General features: G+C 37.9%; 1 protein-coding gene across 1 annotated transcript; it reads right to left on the reverse strand.

Annotated features, from left to right (window-relative positions):
- Positions 1-1,067: 1,067 nt before the first annotated feature.
- zgc:113208 (uncharacterized protein LOC550591 homolog) lies at positions 1,068-17,943 on the reverse strand. Its single transcript, XM_007257477.4, has 6 exons — positions 17,625-17,943; positions 15,491-15,670; positions 11,823-11,921; positions 10,921-10,991; positions 2,589-2,719; positions 1,068-1,385 (listed from the first exon to the last, which is right to left on the reverse strand). The coding sequence occupies exons 1-6, from the start codon at positions 17,740-17,742 to the stop codon at positions 1,151-1,153; spliced, it is 834 nt and encodes a 277-aa protein (XP_007257539.3). The 5' UTR covers positions 17,743-17,943; the 3' UTR covers positions 1,068-1,150.
- Between the last annotated feature and the right edge of the window lie 223 nt (positions 17,944-18,166).

Here is an 18,166-nt window from a genome sequence, read left to right on the forward strand (position 1 = left end):
AACACTTTATTAGAACTCCTTCTCCTGTAGCGCCACCTGCTGGTGTAAATATAAACTGCAGATCATCTGCTGAACAAACCATTCTATTCCATATGTTCATCACTTTATGTAGAAACTGAAACAAGACCTGCAGTAAAGAGTAGAAACTGGATTATAAACAGATAAAAACTCTGTAATGGGAAATGAATGTATTTATTTGTTGGTAGAAAACAAGAGGACAGTAAAATCACACCGCCCTATTTAATATTCCTATAAATAAATCATATAAAGTAATTCTAAAGATACTTTGTTAAATTAAAAACACATATTCTAAAACTGGTTAACAATTTTTAAAGCGTTTTCAGTTTTCAGTGTTTGAATTTGTTATGAACTCCTTCCATTCTGTAACACAGTGGTGGGCAAAAGAGGGGCGGAGTTCAGCACAGTTTGATGATTTCCAAAATGTTTTTAGACGGTAGGCACATTTATTTTTCAAATCATTTTTGAGATCAAATTAGGATCTGTCTGAACTGTTATTTGAAAGTGATCAGATTAGATTTGCATGTACAGACATCACAAATATACTTGCATGGGTTGCTGTGTGTTACCCATCAATCATTTATTCTAGTACAAAACAGTTCATCTTTCTTTGTTTTAAATTTAACAACTTTTTGGCATTAAAAGTCTGCTTTATTTAGACTTACATTTCTTCATTCATGAAAACACTTAAAAAAAAAAACAACTTAAAACATCAATAGTTAAAAATAATAACTGATTTCTTATAAAAGGGAAATTCCGGGGTTTATTCACTGGAAGGCCTAAATATTGGTAAATATATATATAAAAAATAATTTCTTTAGGGAATACTGCAATATAATACTTTGCATTACGTGGGTCTGCATGTGCTCCTCCAGCATGAATGTGTGTTTGCAGGATGATGTTTCCTGTAGTAAAAGATGGTAACTGTGGTAAAACAGTGTCTCAGGCTGATAAAAATAACCTCACTTTCTGTATCAGAGCTTTAGAGATATTTAATTCAAACTTTCACCTCCAGTGTGTAAAAAGTAGTCACTTGGTACGTTTGTGAATGTACTTTAAATAACAGTTTATTTTAGATATTGTAACATTTAATTATGCAGAGAAATAAAAGGAATCTACGCTAAATGTGCTTTCATTTAGGTTTGACTCTCTTGGCCCCCTCCTTGTAGTCCTCCTCAGTTAGCCGGTAGCCCCAGTGCTGCAGAGTTTGCCGGACCACCGGAGACACACTGTGGTCCGCAAACCTCCGGCCAGCTCGTACCACCTTGGTGATGAGGTTATTCCGCCAGCGTCCTTTCACTCCAGCACAATTGGCCCAGCGGCTGATCTGTCGCGCGTCATCCTCCGTACGACGACCCTGATAAAACCTACAGCAGAGACAGAGCAATAGATCACGTTAATTACGGCGGATCAATATGATAAAACCATTTATTACAATATTCACAGTGTGTCCAAATGTTTATGGACACCTTTCCTAAAATATGTATTCAGCTCCTGTTTTTTACGATCAGTATTTATACTAATGTGCAAATGCACACACACAGCTTGTATAGTCCCTGTAGAGAAGTACTGCCAATAGAATAGGACTCTCTGGAGCTCTCTTGGAGCTGTGGATTCAGTGGAACTGTGTTTAATCCAATACTGCAATGAGTTGAGGGTGAGTTGTGGTGGTGATAATCCCATAATAAAGTTTAAATAGTTTAGCATAAACAGTGCATGATGTCGGGAAAGGGAGACTTACTTCAGCTGTTTGTAAAGAATTTCAAAAAATGTTTGATGTGTAAAATAATACTAATTTTACATGTGTTAAAGCCTTTAGTGTTTTTCTATTATTAAATATAACAGGCCAGATGTAACAGGACACACACCTCCCAAAAAGTTTTACTACTTTTGGCTCGTCAGCCAACAGAATATTTTCCCAACGTCCTGGGGATTATCAGGATGTTTGTTGGGAAATTTGAGTCGGTTTGGTCAACAGTGTTGTTCACCTTGGATTTCTCTCATGGATACCATTTTTATTCAGTCTTTCTTATTATTGAATCATTACCAAAGACTTTAACTGAAGCAAGTGAGGCCTACAGTTCTATAAATGTTTTTTTGGGCTCTTTTTTGACCTCCTGGATAAGGTGTCCATGCCCTTTGGGAAAGATTTTGGTAGGCCAGTAACTCCTGGGAAGGTTCTTCATGTTTTCTCCATTTGTGAATTAGATATGACTTTGTAACCTTTTCCACACTGATGGTTTTAGTCAAATTACACATTTTAATAGACATCATGAAAACAATGTGTTGTTCAGATATAACCAACCTGAAGCTGAACTTTATCTGCTACCACTGTGTTCATGTTTAAAGATCAACTCCACACTGTTTGAGGAGAGTGTGGTGATTTAGTCAGGATGCTGCTGCCTGGTGAGGTTTAAGCTTTGTAGTTTTGTAGCTTTAGGGCAAAACGAATAAAGAAATAAAATTCAGACACTAAATCTGTTTGTCTGATTGTGGAACAGTATGAGAGATTTGATTCTTCATTCAGCTGTTCCTTTACTGAATGTGTGTGTTATTGAGAGGAGTGATACCTGCAGTACCACTGGAACCAGCCGTAGGGGTCCTGAGGTTTTATCCAGCCGCTGCTCTCCCACATCTCCAAACTGCCTCCACACTTCACCTTATAGGTGTTCACCTCCTCTCTGTACACCGCTGAAGACACCTGCAGAAAAAAAACACTGTCTCTTATAGACAACACCATCTCTATACACCCATCAGCCATAACATTAAAACCACTGTCAGGTAAAGATAATAATATTGATTATCTGATTACAATGGCACATGTTAAGAGGTGGGAGCTACATAATAATAAATTATATTGACCTCAATCATTTTTGCTCTAACATATTACATGTAATATATAGTGTTTATTTAATTAGGAGGGCAAATTAATGTTAACAAACCTGCGAACTTTGCTTTGTTTTGTTTGTTCTACTTTTTTATTTAAGATTGCTTTATAAAAGTGTGTAATAGCATTATTACACACCTACAGCATTACATCACTGGTAAAAACTGGTCTTAAAATGAGGATTAAACAGTATTATGATCGTAAGATCGCTGGTTCGAATCCCGTTCATGTAGCTTGCCATCAGTTGCCGGACCCCAGAGAGAGCACAGTTGGCCTTGCTCTCTCTGGGTGGGTAGATGGCACTCTCTCCCCACAATACTCCAAAGTCTTTCAGCACAAGGCATCTGTGAGCTGATGTATCAGAACCGAGTGGCTGCATTTTTCTCAGAGCGCGCTGTGATGCTACTCAGCAATGCTGCATCAGCAGCAGTCTGAAAAGAGGTGGTGGCAGAATTTACATGTATCGGAGGAGGCATGTGCTAGTCTTCACCCTTCTGGTGTTGAGGCATTAATAGTGATAGGGGAGTCCTAATGAGTGGGTTGGGTTATTGGCCTTGTAGAGCACCATACAAGGGTCACATAGTGAATCTGCAGGCATTTCCTACTTTATAGGCTGACATTTATCTCTCTCTTGACATTAATCTCATCTTATAGGCAATGCTAAAATCAATGCAACATTTTTATTTCTGTTTGAGTTGCACAAACCCATTATACAGGAATACGTTTGTTTTTTCCGCACGACTTTGCTTTGACCTCACTAAACTTGCAGCTGCATCTGCCTGTCTGAATGGCTCAGATGTTCTATGCCCATGTAACTGGTAATAAAAAAGGTAATAAACTGGCTCTTTGCAAGTGCCAGGTCTTATGGCTGGTATCACACAGCAGGTGACAGTGACCACAATGACGTAGCCGAGCAGCTGTACTGCATAACCTCATCCCTGATATCAAGAACTCTCTGAATAGTTCAAACAGGCCAAAAATCTCATTTACACAATTGTTCCCTTACTCCCAAAGCCATCACTCACCCAAAACACATTTGATGATAGTAGTACACATACTGGCGCGACGAGCAATAGAAGTTAATGTGCAGCACACTTGGGCTAGTGGGCTTTTTCTGTTAACCCAATATATATTTAGTTTACTGGTTTAACAATCTCATCTTGACAGATTTCCTGCTTGCAGGATCGGAAAACCAACACAGTTCATAAAGAATGTGGCAAGTAATTTCAGTCTCCAGATTCGGCTTTCAGAACCAAATTAGAATGCCCAGGAGCCGCCGCCTGTCCAAGCAAAGATGCTAAACCTAGTGACAACTGCCTGCGCAGTGATTTCCCTTGATGTGATTGATTACACACAAGAGAGCACCCAGTATTACATGGACTAGGAAGATGATTTGAGTTCAGACTAGGCTTCAGCAGGCAGGAGTGTTGTTAGCATTTGCTTTCAGATTTGCTGGAAAAAAACACTTGTTGGACCGCATGGTTTCTCTTCAAGACTTTACAAACACTTAATCTATAAGCCTGTTATGAATAACTATATATACTAATGAAAATAAAATAATGATAAAATTATCCTATATTAATTTTAAACTTACTATAATTGGATAATGAAAATTAGAAAAATATATAATTATGATGTAACATCGTTTTATAAATGCAGCAATAACAGAGTTATCCCTCTAGAAGCAAGTTTGCGGATCACTAATTTACACCGACATGCCAAAAGTCATTTAACAGGAAGTAGTAGCAATGTCCCACATAAGACAAGGAATGCTGCACCGCCTGAATGTGGACATAATTCTGCCAGAGTCACTGTCAGACTCTGGACAATTACAGTGGCTTACAAATGTATTTTATTGAAATTTTAGGTGATAGACCAACAGAAAGTAGCACAGAAGTGGAGCAAAAGGTTTACAAAATTTCAACTTCAACTTTGGTCTCATCTGACCACCTTCTGACACGTTTGCTGTGTCCTCTACTTGGCTTGTGGCAAACTACACGTCTTATATCTTTTATATTTTCAATAATGTTTTTCTTCTTGACACTTTTCCATAAAGGCCAGATTTGTGGAGTGCACAACTTATAGTTGTTCTGTGGACAGATTCCCCACCTGAGCTGTGGATTTCAGCAGCTCCTCCAAAGTGACAATAGGCCTCTTGGCTGCTTCTCTGACCAGTGTTCACCTTGCACAATCTATCAGTTGGGTGGACGGCCCAGCGTTTGTAGGTGTGCAGTTGTAGAACCCGTTTTCAATTTTTTGGATGATGGATTGAACAGTGCTTCTTGGGATGCTTAAAGCTCTGCTTTAAAGTTCTCCACAACTTTATCTCTGACCTGTCTGGTGAGTTTCTTGGACTTTTTGATAATGTTTGTTCACTAGTGTTCACTAACAAAACACAGTCCTTTACAGAACGGCTGTACTTGTAATGAGAATAAACTACACACAGCTGGACTCTAATCATTACATAATCTAATCATTTTATATTCATATTTGATACAAATTTTTAAAACCATGTATCGTTTTTCTTCCACTTTACGATTATGTGCAACTTTGTGTTGGTCTATCACTTTTTAAATCTCAATAAAATACACTTAAGTTCGTGGCTGTAAGATGGCAAATGTGAAAAAGTTCAAGAGGTATGAATACTTTTGCAAGCCACTGTATATACAGAAGGTGCCGGTTACCATCGTTACCACCTACTGTGCTCCCTAGTCCTATGCATCTGGCACTCACTATGAGGTCTAACACAAGACTCCTTGCCATGAGCACAGTGGTAAGTGTTCAACCTCACTCACATTTTGTACAGGTGTGGGCATTCCCAAGCTGTCCACTGAGGTAACACCCTTCAAGATTAATTTACGTGTCTCATGATTTTTGGCATGTTGGTGTAGAAGTATCAGGAGTCCTCTTGAAACTGTTTACTGTATTACTTGTTTTGCTTTTGTATGTTTTAATAGGTAATATAGCATAGCTCATGCATCCATTCTTATACAAGTTTCTCAAATTCAGCTAACTGGTTTTAGACGTTCGGACCCTGAAGGACATTTGATGAGCATCAGAACCGTTCATGGATGCATTAATAACCATGGCAACCCTTTGGGGGCTGTCGCCATAGCAGCGGCAAAACAGGATCCAGTGAAGGGAAGCACATTCCTCCCTCGCTAATGAGCAGAATCTCATTCGTCCCTTCAATAAACTTATAATGACAGCATAGCTGGCAGGGATCAAACCCAGCTTCTGCTGATGCGATATGATACCTGCTCCTAAAGCCGGTGTGCGAGTTTGTTTGCATTCAAGTGAGAGCTTTTTACCACAATGGCTCACGCACACTACCCTGCCCCGCATGTTGTAGAGTCTTCCCGCTTCAGCACACCCACTCGTCCTTTAGGAAAGGTGCATCGGAGCAGTGACTTTCAAACGATAGGCTGCATCTAACTACTGGGTTGCACTGGAGGTCTGAGTAGGTCGAGAGGCATTTTGGCATTTTTCTGAGGATAGAGTGAAATGAAGCAGGCTTTATATCAGAAGTGGACCTGTCCTTTCTGTACCACACTTGCATCTCTTGTTTTAAATTCATGTGATCTTTTACACAGACACACATGTGAAAGACTAAGCAAGGGACATGAAGTTGAGCCACTTACTACTGTGTCATAAAATAATAAAATAAACAAAACAAGCAAAGTAGCCCCTAAAGTAGCAGTGTAAGCACTTTTACACCATCTTGTGACAAAACTCAGTCTCTAATCCAGTGTTTCTCAATCTTGGTCCTAGGCCACTGCAAGTAGAAGTGATCCAAAATTGATGTTCTCATTAAATATTAGGTTTTTTCAGGCTGTTCACATGTTACCAATATCTCACATGTCTCTGAACAGTTTGAGCAAAAAAAAAAAAAAAAAAAAAAAAAAAAAAAAAAAGCATCATGAAGTTTCAGGTAGTTCTGGTTGGTGTGATGCAGTGGATAACACCAGCCCCTGCCAGGGAAATACCACATAATATGGGAGACTACGGTTCAATTCCCAGTCTGGGTAACTATGATGCACTACACCAATAAAAGTCCTTGGGCAAGACTCCTAACACTACATTGGCCCACCTCTGTAATATAATTAACCTTTCAAGTCACTCTGGATAGGAGAATCAGCTAAATGCCATAAATGTAAATGTAAATGTAGTTCCAGTGTCTGACAGCTGGACTTATCAATAAAACTGTTTTCAAACTTACTGTAAAAAGGGCATGTTATTCAGCCAAAGATTCTTCTTCGTCAGTGCTCTTTGTTTCTTTAAAATTTGTTTTAAAATGGTGTAGTTTTTTTTGATGGTGCACACAAATCCTGTGGCTACATTCATCCATTTTTTTTAGAAACACTGAAAGGTTGCGACATGTATTATAAGTATTCTAATATAACTGGAACAAAGATTTATGAGGTCTATTTAGACTGAATCACATTAAAATTAATCAGATATGTATCAGAATTGTGGCCAAATTAATTGTGGCCTTGGAATTAAAACTTGTCACATAAGATGTAAAAGCTCAGAGTTTGGGTACTTCCTTTATCTGGTGTGCGAGCATAGCCTTAGCACTTTCCCTCCACCCAACACACCCAATTCAACTAATCTGCTGATTAACATGCCTGTGGTGCACGGTGATTAAAACAGGGAATTCTCTAAAATGTGACACAACACCTGTAATTATTTAAATATTTGCCTAACACACAACTGCATGGCCAGTTTTGCAGCAGTCCAGGGTTTTTTCTTTGCTCAATGAGCTTATATTCATCCTAAAAGAGTCTGTTGTGTTTTTGCAAGAGCTTTTCTCTCACATCACATGTCTTCACATACTTACATCACATGCATAGCCTGTGAAAGAGAATACTTGGTATCATAAATTGAACAAACAAACAAGCACACATTCAACTGTTGTCTATGACAGGTTCATTATTACAGTGACTGCTCTGATCTCCAGTTCTTTGGCAAAACAAAACAAACTATTTTTGTGGACAGACTAAATATTCTAAATATTGCGTACAGTGAAATTTAATTTAGAGAATATTTTTGAAGAAAAAATGGATTTCACTAGTATGTAGGTGCACTACTCCAGAAAATCTCACATATCACAACTAATATAACAGATAAGACATTTTATGACTAGCTATTAAAACAAGCAGCCAAGCCATCAGTACTCTGCATTTTGTGTGCACCTGTGATGCAGTGAAATACGGTACAACTGTAACAGCTGAATACCAAATAAGCCTGTAAGCATGCTAACACAGCTTTGTGTGGCACTGTTGTTTAAAAATAACAGATCCAGCCACAACAGTTTTCAGACAATTTTAAGTGTTATACTCACTGTCACTTAGCTGTACACTTACAGCCAAAGTTTTAATATTGTTTATTTCCACAATATTCCACAGGACTAAAATTACCGGAGGACCACAGAGTTCTGCGAAAAACAGCAGCTAAATCAGCCTGTAATTATCTCAGAGGACATCTGAGAAAAACACATACATGGCTGTTCCGGATGGGAATAAAATCGCAGAGGACCCCCATAAAAGAGTTTACCCCAGAAATTACCCCCTGAGAAAATAATCCTGTACAGTTATGGCTTATGAATCACAGTGATTAGAGATACTCTATTGAAAGAGATATGCTCTGTAGGACTAGGCTTAATCTTATCTGGGACACAAACCCATAACTTTTGTATTAGCAGTATACAGACAATAAAGCCTCGTATTCTTATCACAGAAAAAAAACACAGAGCAAGCGATGGTATGTATTGACAGTAATCGGATCCAGTCCAAATGTTATGATCCAGGTCCATTTTCAGCTCACGAGAGACTGTTTACAGTTTTATGTGGGAAATGTCTTTTGGCAGAAGCAGCTGTGTGGCTGCTGGGCTGAAAATGTGATGAATACGAAGATATGCCTTTTGTGACAGTGTGTAAACATGGAGGAGAGGCTAGAGAATACAGGATTTCTTTGATTTTGCAGATCAAAATGATCACAACACAGTGCTGTTTTAGCATCCTGAAAGTAAGTGTTGTTTCTATTGTGCACCCAGCTGTTTGCAAAACATGCCCATGGTTGATTACTTTTATTATAGTACTTGAAAAGCACTATAATGTTATTCCTTACACTTCTTACTTTTTATTATTATACTGCTTGAAAAGCACTATATATATATTTTTTTTTCACTTCTTATTTTTATGATTATCATACTGCTTGAAAAGCATTTATTTGTATTCTTTACAATTCTTATTTTTATTATTATACAGCTTGAAAAGCACTACATTAATATTTCTCAAACTTTATGCTTTTTATTATTATTATACTGCTTGAAACGCACTATACTGCTATTCCTTAAACCATATCTTAACTATTGTTCTTCTTCTTCAGGTAAAGGTCAGAGGTCTGATGGATGTCAGTACACAACCAAATTCCTTATTGGGAAGGCATTTCAACTTTGTCGGGCAGTTATCTAACTGACCAGCCTCCCATCTCTTTGAACTGGAAGAGACAAAAATACTTTAAAACGAAAGCCAGATTACTGTTTTATAAGCATATTTTAAATCAATGTCAAAATTCTAAGTTTGTGGTGTTTTGTACAATAATGCACAAAAAATATATATATTTAATGCACTTGTGCAGATCTCTTCGCCTATGAGCCTTCCGACCCTCCTTTGCTCTCGGCACAACCAGCAAGCTCATTGGCTCTTTTTGTAAAAGAGCACTACAGTAAACACATGCTTGGTTTAGCGTTACAAGATCTGCTGTTCAATGTTTCAGCCAGTGACTGGTCTCCTCCTCTTACACAACTCAGCAATCAAACTCTTTCTGATTAAAAAAAAAAGTTATGTTTGTGGTACAAATAAGTCTTTAGGATAAATCTGAAGAAATATCTGTCCAGATGACATTGCTATGGAAACACGAGAAGATGACTAAAAGCATGTTCGACTCGAGTCTGCTGAACTACATAAAAAGTCCATGTTAAAATGTTACCCCGCATTAGTCTGCGGTCTGCAGCCCACTCTTCCTACTCAGTTCTGGCCCTGCAGGGCTTTAGTTCAGCACGGTTTGGTGAGTTCTCTGCTCAAACGCACCTGATTCAACTCATCAGTGAATCACTGTGTTCAGTAGGCGTGTTAGAGCAGCACAATCAGCAAACTTATCTGGCAGGAAAACACTGTTTACCTAAATCTATTGGAGCACAAAACAGAAATATAAAACACAAGAGCAGATTCCTCTCTGTATCGATCCCTGTTTTTTTTTTACGTCTTCTGTAACTCATGTTGGAAAACTGGATCATTTATGACTCTACCCTGTCCTTGGATCCACACATCGAAAGCATAACCAAGACAGCATAAAGTATATTGCAAATATTTGTCCTTTTATCTGTGGAGTTTGCTCAAGATTAATTCCACTACTTACACTCTTTGCTCTTCTGGTTCTTACCAGCTAATGGTTTTATGCTATGGACTCATGGATAATACGTGAGCAAACATACAATCTTGGTGGACCACAGCTTTGGAAAGGTCTTCTGTACGAGTTTTTTGCCTGTTCATCTTTATCTTTAATTATCTTTAAAATCCATCTTTTTAAGTTGACATTTGATTCAATCGTAATTTTATTTTGAAAAAGGTGTCAGAAAAAGTTGATATATTAAAGTATTTAGATTTTATGTTTTGCAGTACTGTATCGTTTCTTAAAGTCACATAATTATTTTGTATTACTAGATTACATGTACATTTTCACTTCAGGCAGAGGTTCAGTTAAAAGTTTGAAAGTGATGTTTGGAGAAAGAAAAACACTGCGTTCCAGCATAAGAACCTTATTCCATCTGTGAAACATGGTAGTGGTAGTATCACCCGTTTTGCTGCATCTTGGCTAGGATGACCTGCCTTTAAAAAAAAAGCACTGCCACAACAGAGCTGCTCATGCATTAAATCTACAGTGTCTAATAAACAGCTGGTGTTAATTTGAGTTTTGTAATTTCAGAATAAAGCTGGGTTAGGAGTATCTACCTGTTTATGGATGTCCAGTCCTTGGAGCCAGTCTTGAGGAAGTTCCTTATGCACATCCTTATAATGCTGCTCTGCAACACACACACACACACGCACACAGATTATAGTACAGGCTGAAGGGTGCGAGTCTTAATTTAAATGATTTTCTTTACGCCTCACTTTTCCTTAAGGGGAAATGCTCCACTGGTGTCACAACACATTATATTAATTTAACTCGAACTTAATTTGGGATTACGGTAGTTTACAACTTATTTATAACTTCTTTGATGTGCAGTGGGTAGAGGTGCACAATATATACAAAAATTAACTGTGGAATATTCTGATATGGACGTGAAACACAATAAAATAACACCCTAAATGTGTATTAGCTTCACTTGTTTTGGCACTTGGTTTAGCTGAACTTATTTTTTGTACCTTTGTACATTTTAAGTACTTTAGTGTGTGTGTTTACTGTGGACCTTAACCTCATTCTACCACCAGTACATTGTGAATACTGGTACAATTTATTGTACAGGCCTATTAGACAGTTATCTACACCAGACCGTAAACAACTAGAGAGTGCACAGTATTATTTACATTATTGTTATATATTAACAGTATTAAGATTTGAATGGGTGTATTCTGACAGTTATGCGACACAAGTAGGTCTGCACTCTGACTGTTTTTGCAGTAATTTATCAAGTAATGGATTAGACACTCCATTGTTTAACACTCTTATCTAGCAGTCAGGTTTTAAACACTAAATAAAATGAACCACTATACCTGCCAGCAATCTACTATTCATTAAAAAGAAATTCTGTGTTTTTGAGGTACTTCAGTATACCAATATGTTCTTACACCCCTACTGGAGCATCAATCAGACATTTATATTAAGAGAAAATAGGTGTGAAACTGCAGCTTACTGGTGATGCTGGAGTAGATGGGTCTGAAGTAGGTGCCCCCAAAACTGCCTGCCTGCAACACCTCTTTAGGACTCATATTGGGACAGAACTCTGGGTGATCTAAAAAAAAACAACAAAAAAAACAAGAAGACAACAGAATTGTAATTAACCATAAAAGCAGGTTATTATTTAAAATACACAGACAAGCCAAAAGTCATGTGATATGTAAATTGGGAATTGTAATTTGTGTAATTTGAAATCATGTAGTGTTATTACAGGGGACAGCTTGGGTAGGCCTACATCTGTGTATGTTGTGAGGTGTACTCTTGTGGGTCTGGCTAGCATGTTGAGGCCACGGGACATTCTGTTTTAGATGTTAGGTGGACATGTATCATTCCTTGATCAACAGTTACACATGTTTGCTGAGATTATGTCATAGAAGGCATTACCACTCACAGTGGACTAACTGTGTACACAGACATGCACCTTTGGCAGAAATAACATTTGATGCAGGAGGCCACACATATATCTTGCAGGTCAGTGCAGCATTCTTTAGATTCCATGGGATATGGCAAAAGTTGTGGGACGCAATACTAATTCCGTACATATGGCATATCATTCTATGGTACAGTTTATTGAAACAAGTGCAGAAACAAGCACACATAAGAGTGTCATACATTTAACATCGATAATGTTGTTAAACTTTACTAAGCAGCACTTCTGTTAAAAAAAAAGTATATTTCACCACCCACTGGAGTGGATGTGGATCAGTTGACATACCACCCCCGAGATACCGTTTGTAAATATGCTCTCAATGGTACAGCGGTAAGCTGTCCCCAGTATCCCAGGACAGACATGAGCTTTTTTTGAGGCTTTTTTTGGTTGATAAGAGTTTAGGGTCTAATTTAAAATGTGAATGCTAAGAAACTCAAAGCCAGACAGTCTTTATTACAGCTCCGTTAATGTAGATGAGAAGATGTTCCTGGTTTCTAACTCTTTGAAACCATGATGATCTCCTTGGTTTTCTGAGTGTTAAGTGCCAAGCTGTTGCTCCTCATCCCTGTAGGCCGTCTCATCGTCACCTCTGATCAGAACTATTAGCGTGGTACCAAAGAGCACAGAAAAGGACTCAGCACACAGCCTTGTGGCATGCCAGTGTTCAATGTGATGGTTGAGGAGAAGAGTTTGTCTACCTAAACAGACTGAGATTCAAAATCCAATTGCAGAGAGATGTGCTCTTACCAATCTGGTTAAGCCTAGAAATTAGCATGAAAGAGATTACTGTGTAAAATGCTAAATGCAGAAGTCCTCATGAGTACTTGTCAGTAGAAAAGGACATATTTATTTTATGACAATTTTAGGGCTCACGGTGGAAAAAATTCTTGATGCTCTGCTTGGGAGCTGCGAAAGGTGGGGGGTGCTACGTATGCAACACACTTTTAACACATAATTTGTTGGCCCCTGGGACCAGATATATAAAAAGCCTGTGTATAACTCTTATCATCTTTATTGGTCTAGGGGTATGCTTCCCTGGAATAGTGTATTTTGAGGAATTAATGGACAATATTTAGACACGAGACCAGTGATCAGTCCTTGCTTTTCACTAATCACTTACATGTCTACTTCAAAGTAAATTAGGATTTGATAAGTTTGATCCTCAAGAAGCGCTTTGCTGTGTAAAAACTCCTTCTCTGCCTAAATTTTTAACTAATTTTTAAACTCTAGGCTTTAAGTCATACTTGATGCATAGCGAAAGCCACAGCCATCCATATGGCTAAAATTGATGTGAAAAACAAAGACACGCTGTCGTGAAAGCTCTACATGTTGGTCAATTCCCACACATCAAAATTTGTCTAACTGCATGGGGGTACAGATGGAAGACTAGCCTAATAATTTGTTAATAATCTGACTAATAGCTCAATCGGGATAGAGCACGTCCGCGTAAACACCTCAATTGTCCAGATACAATACAATTTCTATCCGATCGAACGAGGTGGATAATCCTTTAAATAATGTTAAATAGAAGAATAATAGCCTTGTAAATACTTGTACTGAATTAGATCCCCAATCAGAATGTTTAAGTACGTATTGCGCATGTGCATGTGCAGCATGGCGGACGTTTACAAAGCTGAACATGAAGTACGTAAGCTCTTTGTTTAGCCCCTTCTTTAACAAGAAAATGTGAATTAGGTTGTCCCGAGTCCACCATAGCTAGTTATCCAGTTGCTGTTGCTCCTCTCACGCTGGCTGGTATCACATCATGTAAACATAGCCAATAAAAAAAATGGGCGCAGAAATCAGGAAGTGCAGACACCTTAGATTTGTGCCGCAATAGACACATAAAAATATATATGTCAGTTTCAAATGCTCCAACCATCACTGCACCTGTACCTCTATGAATTCTTTAAGTTGACATGGACATTAGGCTATGCCTCCACCAGAGGGCCGTACAGTGTCAAACGTTTCTAACAACAACAAATATGAAGACGATGAAGGAGCTTGTTATAACTACTTCTTACACTGATGCACGGCTGTAAACTGTGTGAAAATATTTCAACACAAGTTACTCTTCTGCCACCACAGATTCTTCTTCTTGGTGCACATATGGCAGTGGTCATATTTTACTTAAACTGTTGTCTACATTACCCTTACCATTTCCAGTGATACTGTTCCAATCTGTTTGTATTCATAAGTTTAGGGATTGGCAAAATAAATGCAGCATATGAACAGAAGGCTTTGTCCATACCAGTATGCAGATTTAATGCTGAACATACATGAGTCGTAATTTGGTATTGTCAAATAGGATTTTAATGGTTAGTAGTCCTGATGATTTATAATTTTATTTTTTGTATGAGTGGGCTTTAATATAGGTTTTTGAGTTACTGTACTGTTAGGAGTACATATAATATAAAACACTAAGGTTTTAAATGAAGGCTTTGATTACTAGTACTAGTACTAAATTACATAATATATGAGGGAATCAGACTTAATTAGCAGAAAAACAGCTGAAGAATGTAAACAGCAAACCTTAAAAAGAGATAAGTCAGCAACTTTAACACAGCTTCCTTACTAAAACAAAATATTTTAAATAGTTTAAGCCATTTATAGTTGAAACCATTAGAAGCGTTACAGTATTAAAATCAGGCACAATTAACTTCTTTCTCCAGTTCACAAATACATTCAGTTCAATGTACATTAATATTATCTTTCAAGCCACAGTATTAATATATTTAAACAGGGAATAGTTACTGTTCACCTCGTATCCTCAAGTTTTAGGGAGTTTTATCACTTGCTGAATAAATGATTCTGTACTCAGAACTGTTTCTGGTCTCATCTGTAGGATAAAGTGCTGTTCTCAGGCAGGATGGAGCGAGGAACGAGGGTTTAGGCTCCATAGAGCTAAGCTACTATCAACCCAGTTAGTTTGCTATGCTTACTGGCTAGCATTAGCTAGTGAACTTCTTTGGCAGTGCTGTTTACAGTGCTCCACAGCACCTTTAGCAGTATGGCAGTATGAGAAAAATGCATTCCTGCAGTTCTAATTTCCCCTACAATATAACCGTATGAACCAGTATATAGCCCAGCACTAATTGTTAGCATAAACAAATGAATCCTTGTAAAATGCAGTGTGGACTAAGGTCTGAGTGTATGAAATGAATACTCATAAAAGCATAAAGTATGACACATACCTTCAAAAACAAGTTGTCCTTTTTTGTTTCTTTTCACTTCTGAGAAACTGCTGGATTCGTCACACTGCTCTCTGTTGTCATTCTTGTCGGTCTTGTGCACAGAGCCTGGTTTCTTTCTAGCCGTTTCTGTCAATGCTTTCTTCCCTCCAGTTGACTGAGATACACCTCTTGGTCTGCTAGCTAAGATAAAAATCAACAATAGAACATTTTTAATTAATGGGCAGATTCTAATTTACATAACCCTGAAAAACAAATTGGTTGGTGTGAGAACTATGTGAGAACATTGTGTAACAATTTCAAAGCCAAGTCCTACATCCAGACTGCAGAGACTCTTTTAACTTTGTTTTGGTGAAGAAGAGCCTTTAAAGAACATCACAGTGACAAAAGTCATTATCAGTTACATATTCAGGACCTAGAGACCGCCTTCAGAGAGATACTTTGTTCTGCCATCTTAGCATGATGTTCATGATGACACTTTTTTGGAACTTTGAGGAGGCTTTCATGTGGAATCAAACAGAGTAGAAGCAAAACAGCGCAGCTATCGATTTTCATCTTGGCCTGTTAAATCTGGCAAAAGGTTGCCAAACTCCACACACTTCTCTTTATCTTGTTCTCTCCCTCATTAACTTTTAGAGAGGCTACAGATTTTCATGAAAAAGTCTTGAGTCCTGTATGAGCCCAACAGAGCAGCCAGTCAAGTCCACCTGCAGCATTATTGACAAAGTCTCAAAACAGCAGAGCCTCAGTTTGAGTGGAAATTAGCCACATAGCTAACAAGCTGTCAAAGATAGTTAGCCAACTAAAAGTATGGTTTCAGTATCAAGTAAAAAAAACTTAGGCTGGGAAAGTTTTAGTTCCAGGCACAACTTAGCAGTTTAGCTAACAAGTTAGTAAAGTTACAGCATTTTTCGGACACTTACAAGGTTATTCCTGTTACAGAGGTAGGTCACCATAGTTTCAGAAGTCTTGCCCAAGGACACATTTTGGTGTAGCACAGCATAGTCATCCAGACCAGGAATTGAACTCCAGTCTCCCACATGATAGGGTAGCTCAATGGCAAGTAGTGGTGTTATCCACAGTGCCACACAAACCACCATTATTAGCTACTTTGGTAAACAATTAGGCTATGCTTGTGCAGGAACTAAGACAGCTAATACACTACATAAGTACCTAAATTTTAAACTTTGCATCCGGCTGCTTGAGCAGTGTGGCTCAAAAAAATGAAACAATAATGACCGATAATTGTCAGATTTCTTTTTTTATTAAGTTAGCTAACCCTATATTCACAGAGACTCCTAAGCCTCCTAAAATTAGTATTTTTCCTCCCAATAAAAATAATTAATGCCATAGACGGTAAAAATATCCACTAAGACCCACTTGGTGTGTTTTATGTGTAAAATCTATGTCACAATTTCTCCTTCACTCATTTACCTTAAACTTTCTCTCACCATCATTTACTCACTGTCCTTTTATCAATCATGCTTCCTTTTCGCTCTCTCCCTCACAAATCTGGTCCACATTTTAGTTTTTTTTTGTAGTCCACATAAAATTGACACTTGAAATGACAGTCCAGATGTTGTTGCTTGAAACTGTATACAAGATCTAGTTAATTAGTTATTATTAGTTAAACTAGTGGTTTGTAATAGTAAATGACAGGTGTCGTCCATGTTCAGGCCATTTTCATGTTACTTATCATGGATACTTTAAATCGTTTCCTTACTTCCTAATTCATTTCCTTCTAGTTAGTTTTAACTTATGGATTATGTTTTATTTTACGTCTTACATTATTTTTTACATTTTACACAAACACTATCCTTTCTGTAACGCTGGAGTTATTTTCTTCATTTTTTCTTCTGATTTTTGTTCTAATTATCCGTTCCACCTTAAATGGTGCACGTTTTCACAGCGGCGGCTGCAAACGTTTGAATGTAACTGTGCACCATTTAAAGGTGGAACGGATAATTCGAACCAAAATATGAAGAATCAGTAAATAACTTCAGCGTTACAGAAAGGATAATGTTTATGTAAATCAGATTCAGCGCTCTTCCGGTTAATCTACAGTGTGTTTAATGAATTGCTTTATTCATTAATATGTTTTTAAAACCGCTTTGAGCTCACATTATTTTTAACTTACCGCCTCGTTTCTCTATATTTTTCTCTTCTTTAGCTTCAGTTTTACGTTTCTTTCCCGCAGCGCTTTCAGTGTCTCCCTCGCTGGACTTCCTTCTAGCTTTCCTACCGGCCTTTTCCATCTTTTATCGCTTTACACGGCTCCTGAAACTACATTAATAATTTATAGCGCAGCAGATGAGACTCGAGGCTGCCTGTTATGAACTCTCTCAGCTGAGGATCGACTGAAATAAAGGTAAATCTCAGTTTAATAAAAGCTCTTCATATGACAACTTTGAAATTTACACAACCGCCTAAAAGGGCAGAGCGTCTGGGCGCATGCGCAGACCGCTACTACGCCCACCGCTGTAGTAGTAAACAGTAGTAGTAGTTTTTTTTTTTTTTTACTTTGCATAACCGTACATTCACATAGCACAGAAACAATCTAGGGCGTCCAAGATAAAAAAAAAACACAAGCAGTGACAACACATTCACACTTTCCGCGAATTATATCATTACTTTAACCATACCTGTCAAGTTTTAGATTTAAAAATAAGGGATATTTTC

The sequence above is a fragment of the Astyanax mexicanus genome, chromosome 1 (assembly GCF_023375975.1).
Source record: "Astyanax mexicanus isolate ESR-SI-001 chromosome 1, AstMex3_surface, whole genome shotgun sequence".
Classification (NCBI taxonomy): domain Eukaryota; kingdom Metazoa; phylum Chordata; class Actinopteri; order Characiformes; family Acestrorhamphidae; genus Astyanax; species Astyanax mexicanus.

What these genes read in the sequence shown, in the direction of transcription:
- zgc:113208 (XM_007257477.4), bottom strand. Translation starts at nt 17,742, where the DNA reads ATGGAAAAGGCCGGTAGGAAAGCTAGAAGGAAGTCCAGCGAGGGAGAC. An exon ending in AAATATAGAGAAACGAGGCG is followed by an intron (nt 15,671 to 17,624) that starts GTAAGTTAAAAA and finishes TTTTTATCTTAG; the next exon opens with CTAGCAGACCAAGAGGTGTA. An exon ending in GACTGGACATCCATAAACAG is followed by an intron (nt 2,720 to 10,920) that starts GTAGATACTCCT and finishes TTTTTTCTGCAG; the next exon opens with GTGTCTTCAGCGGTGTACAG.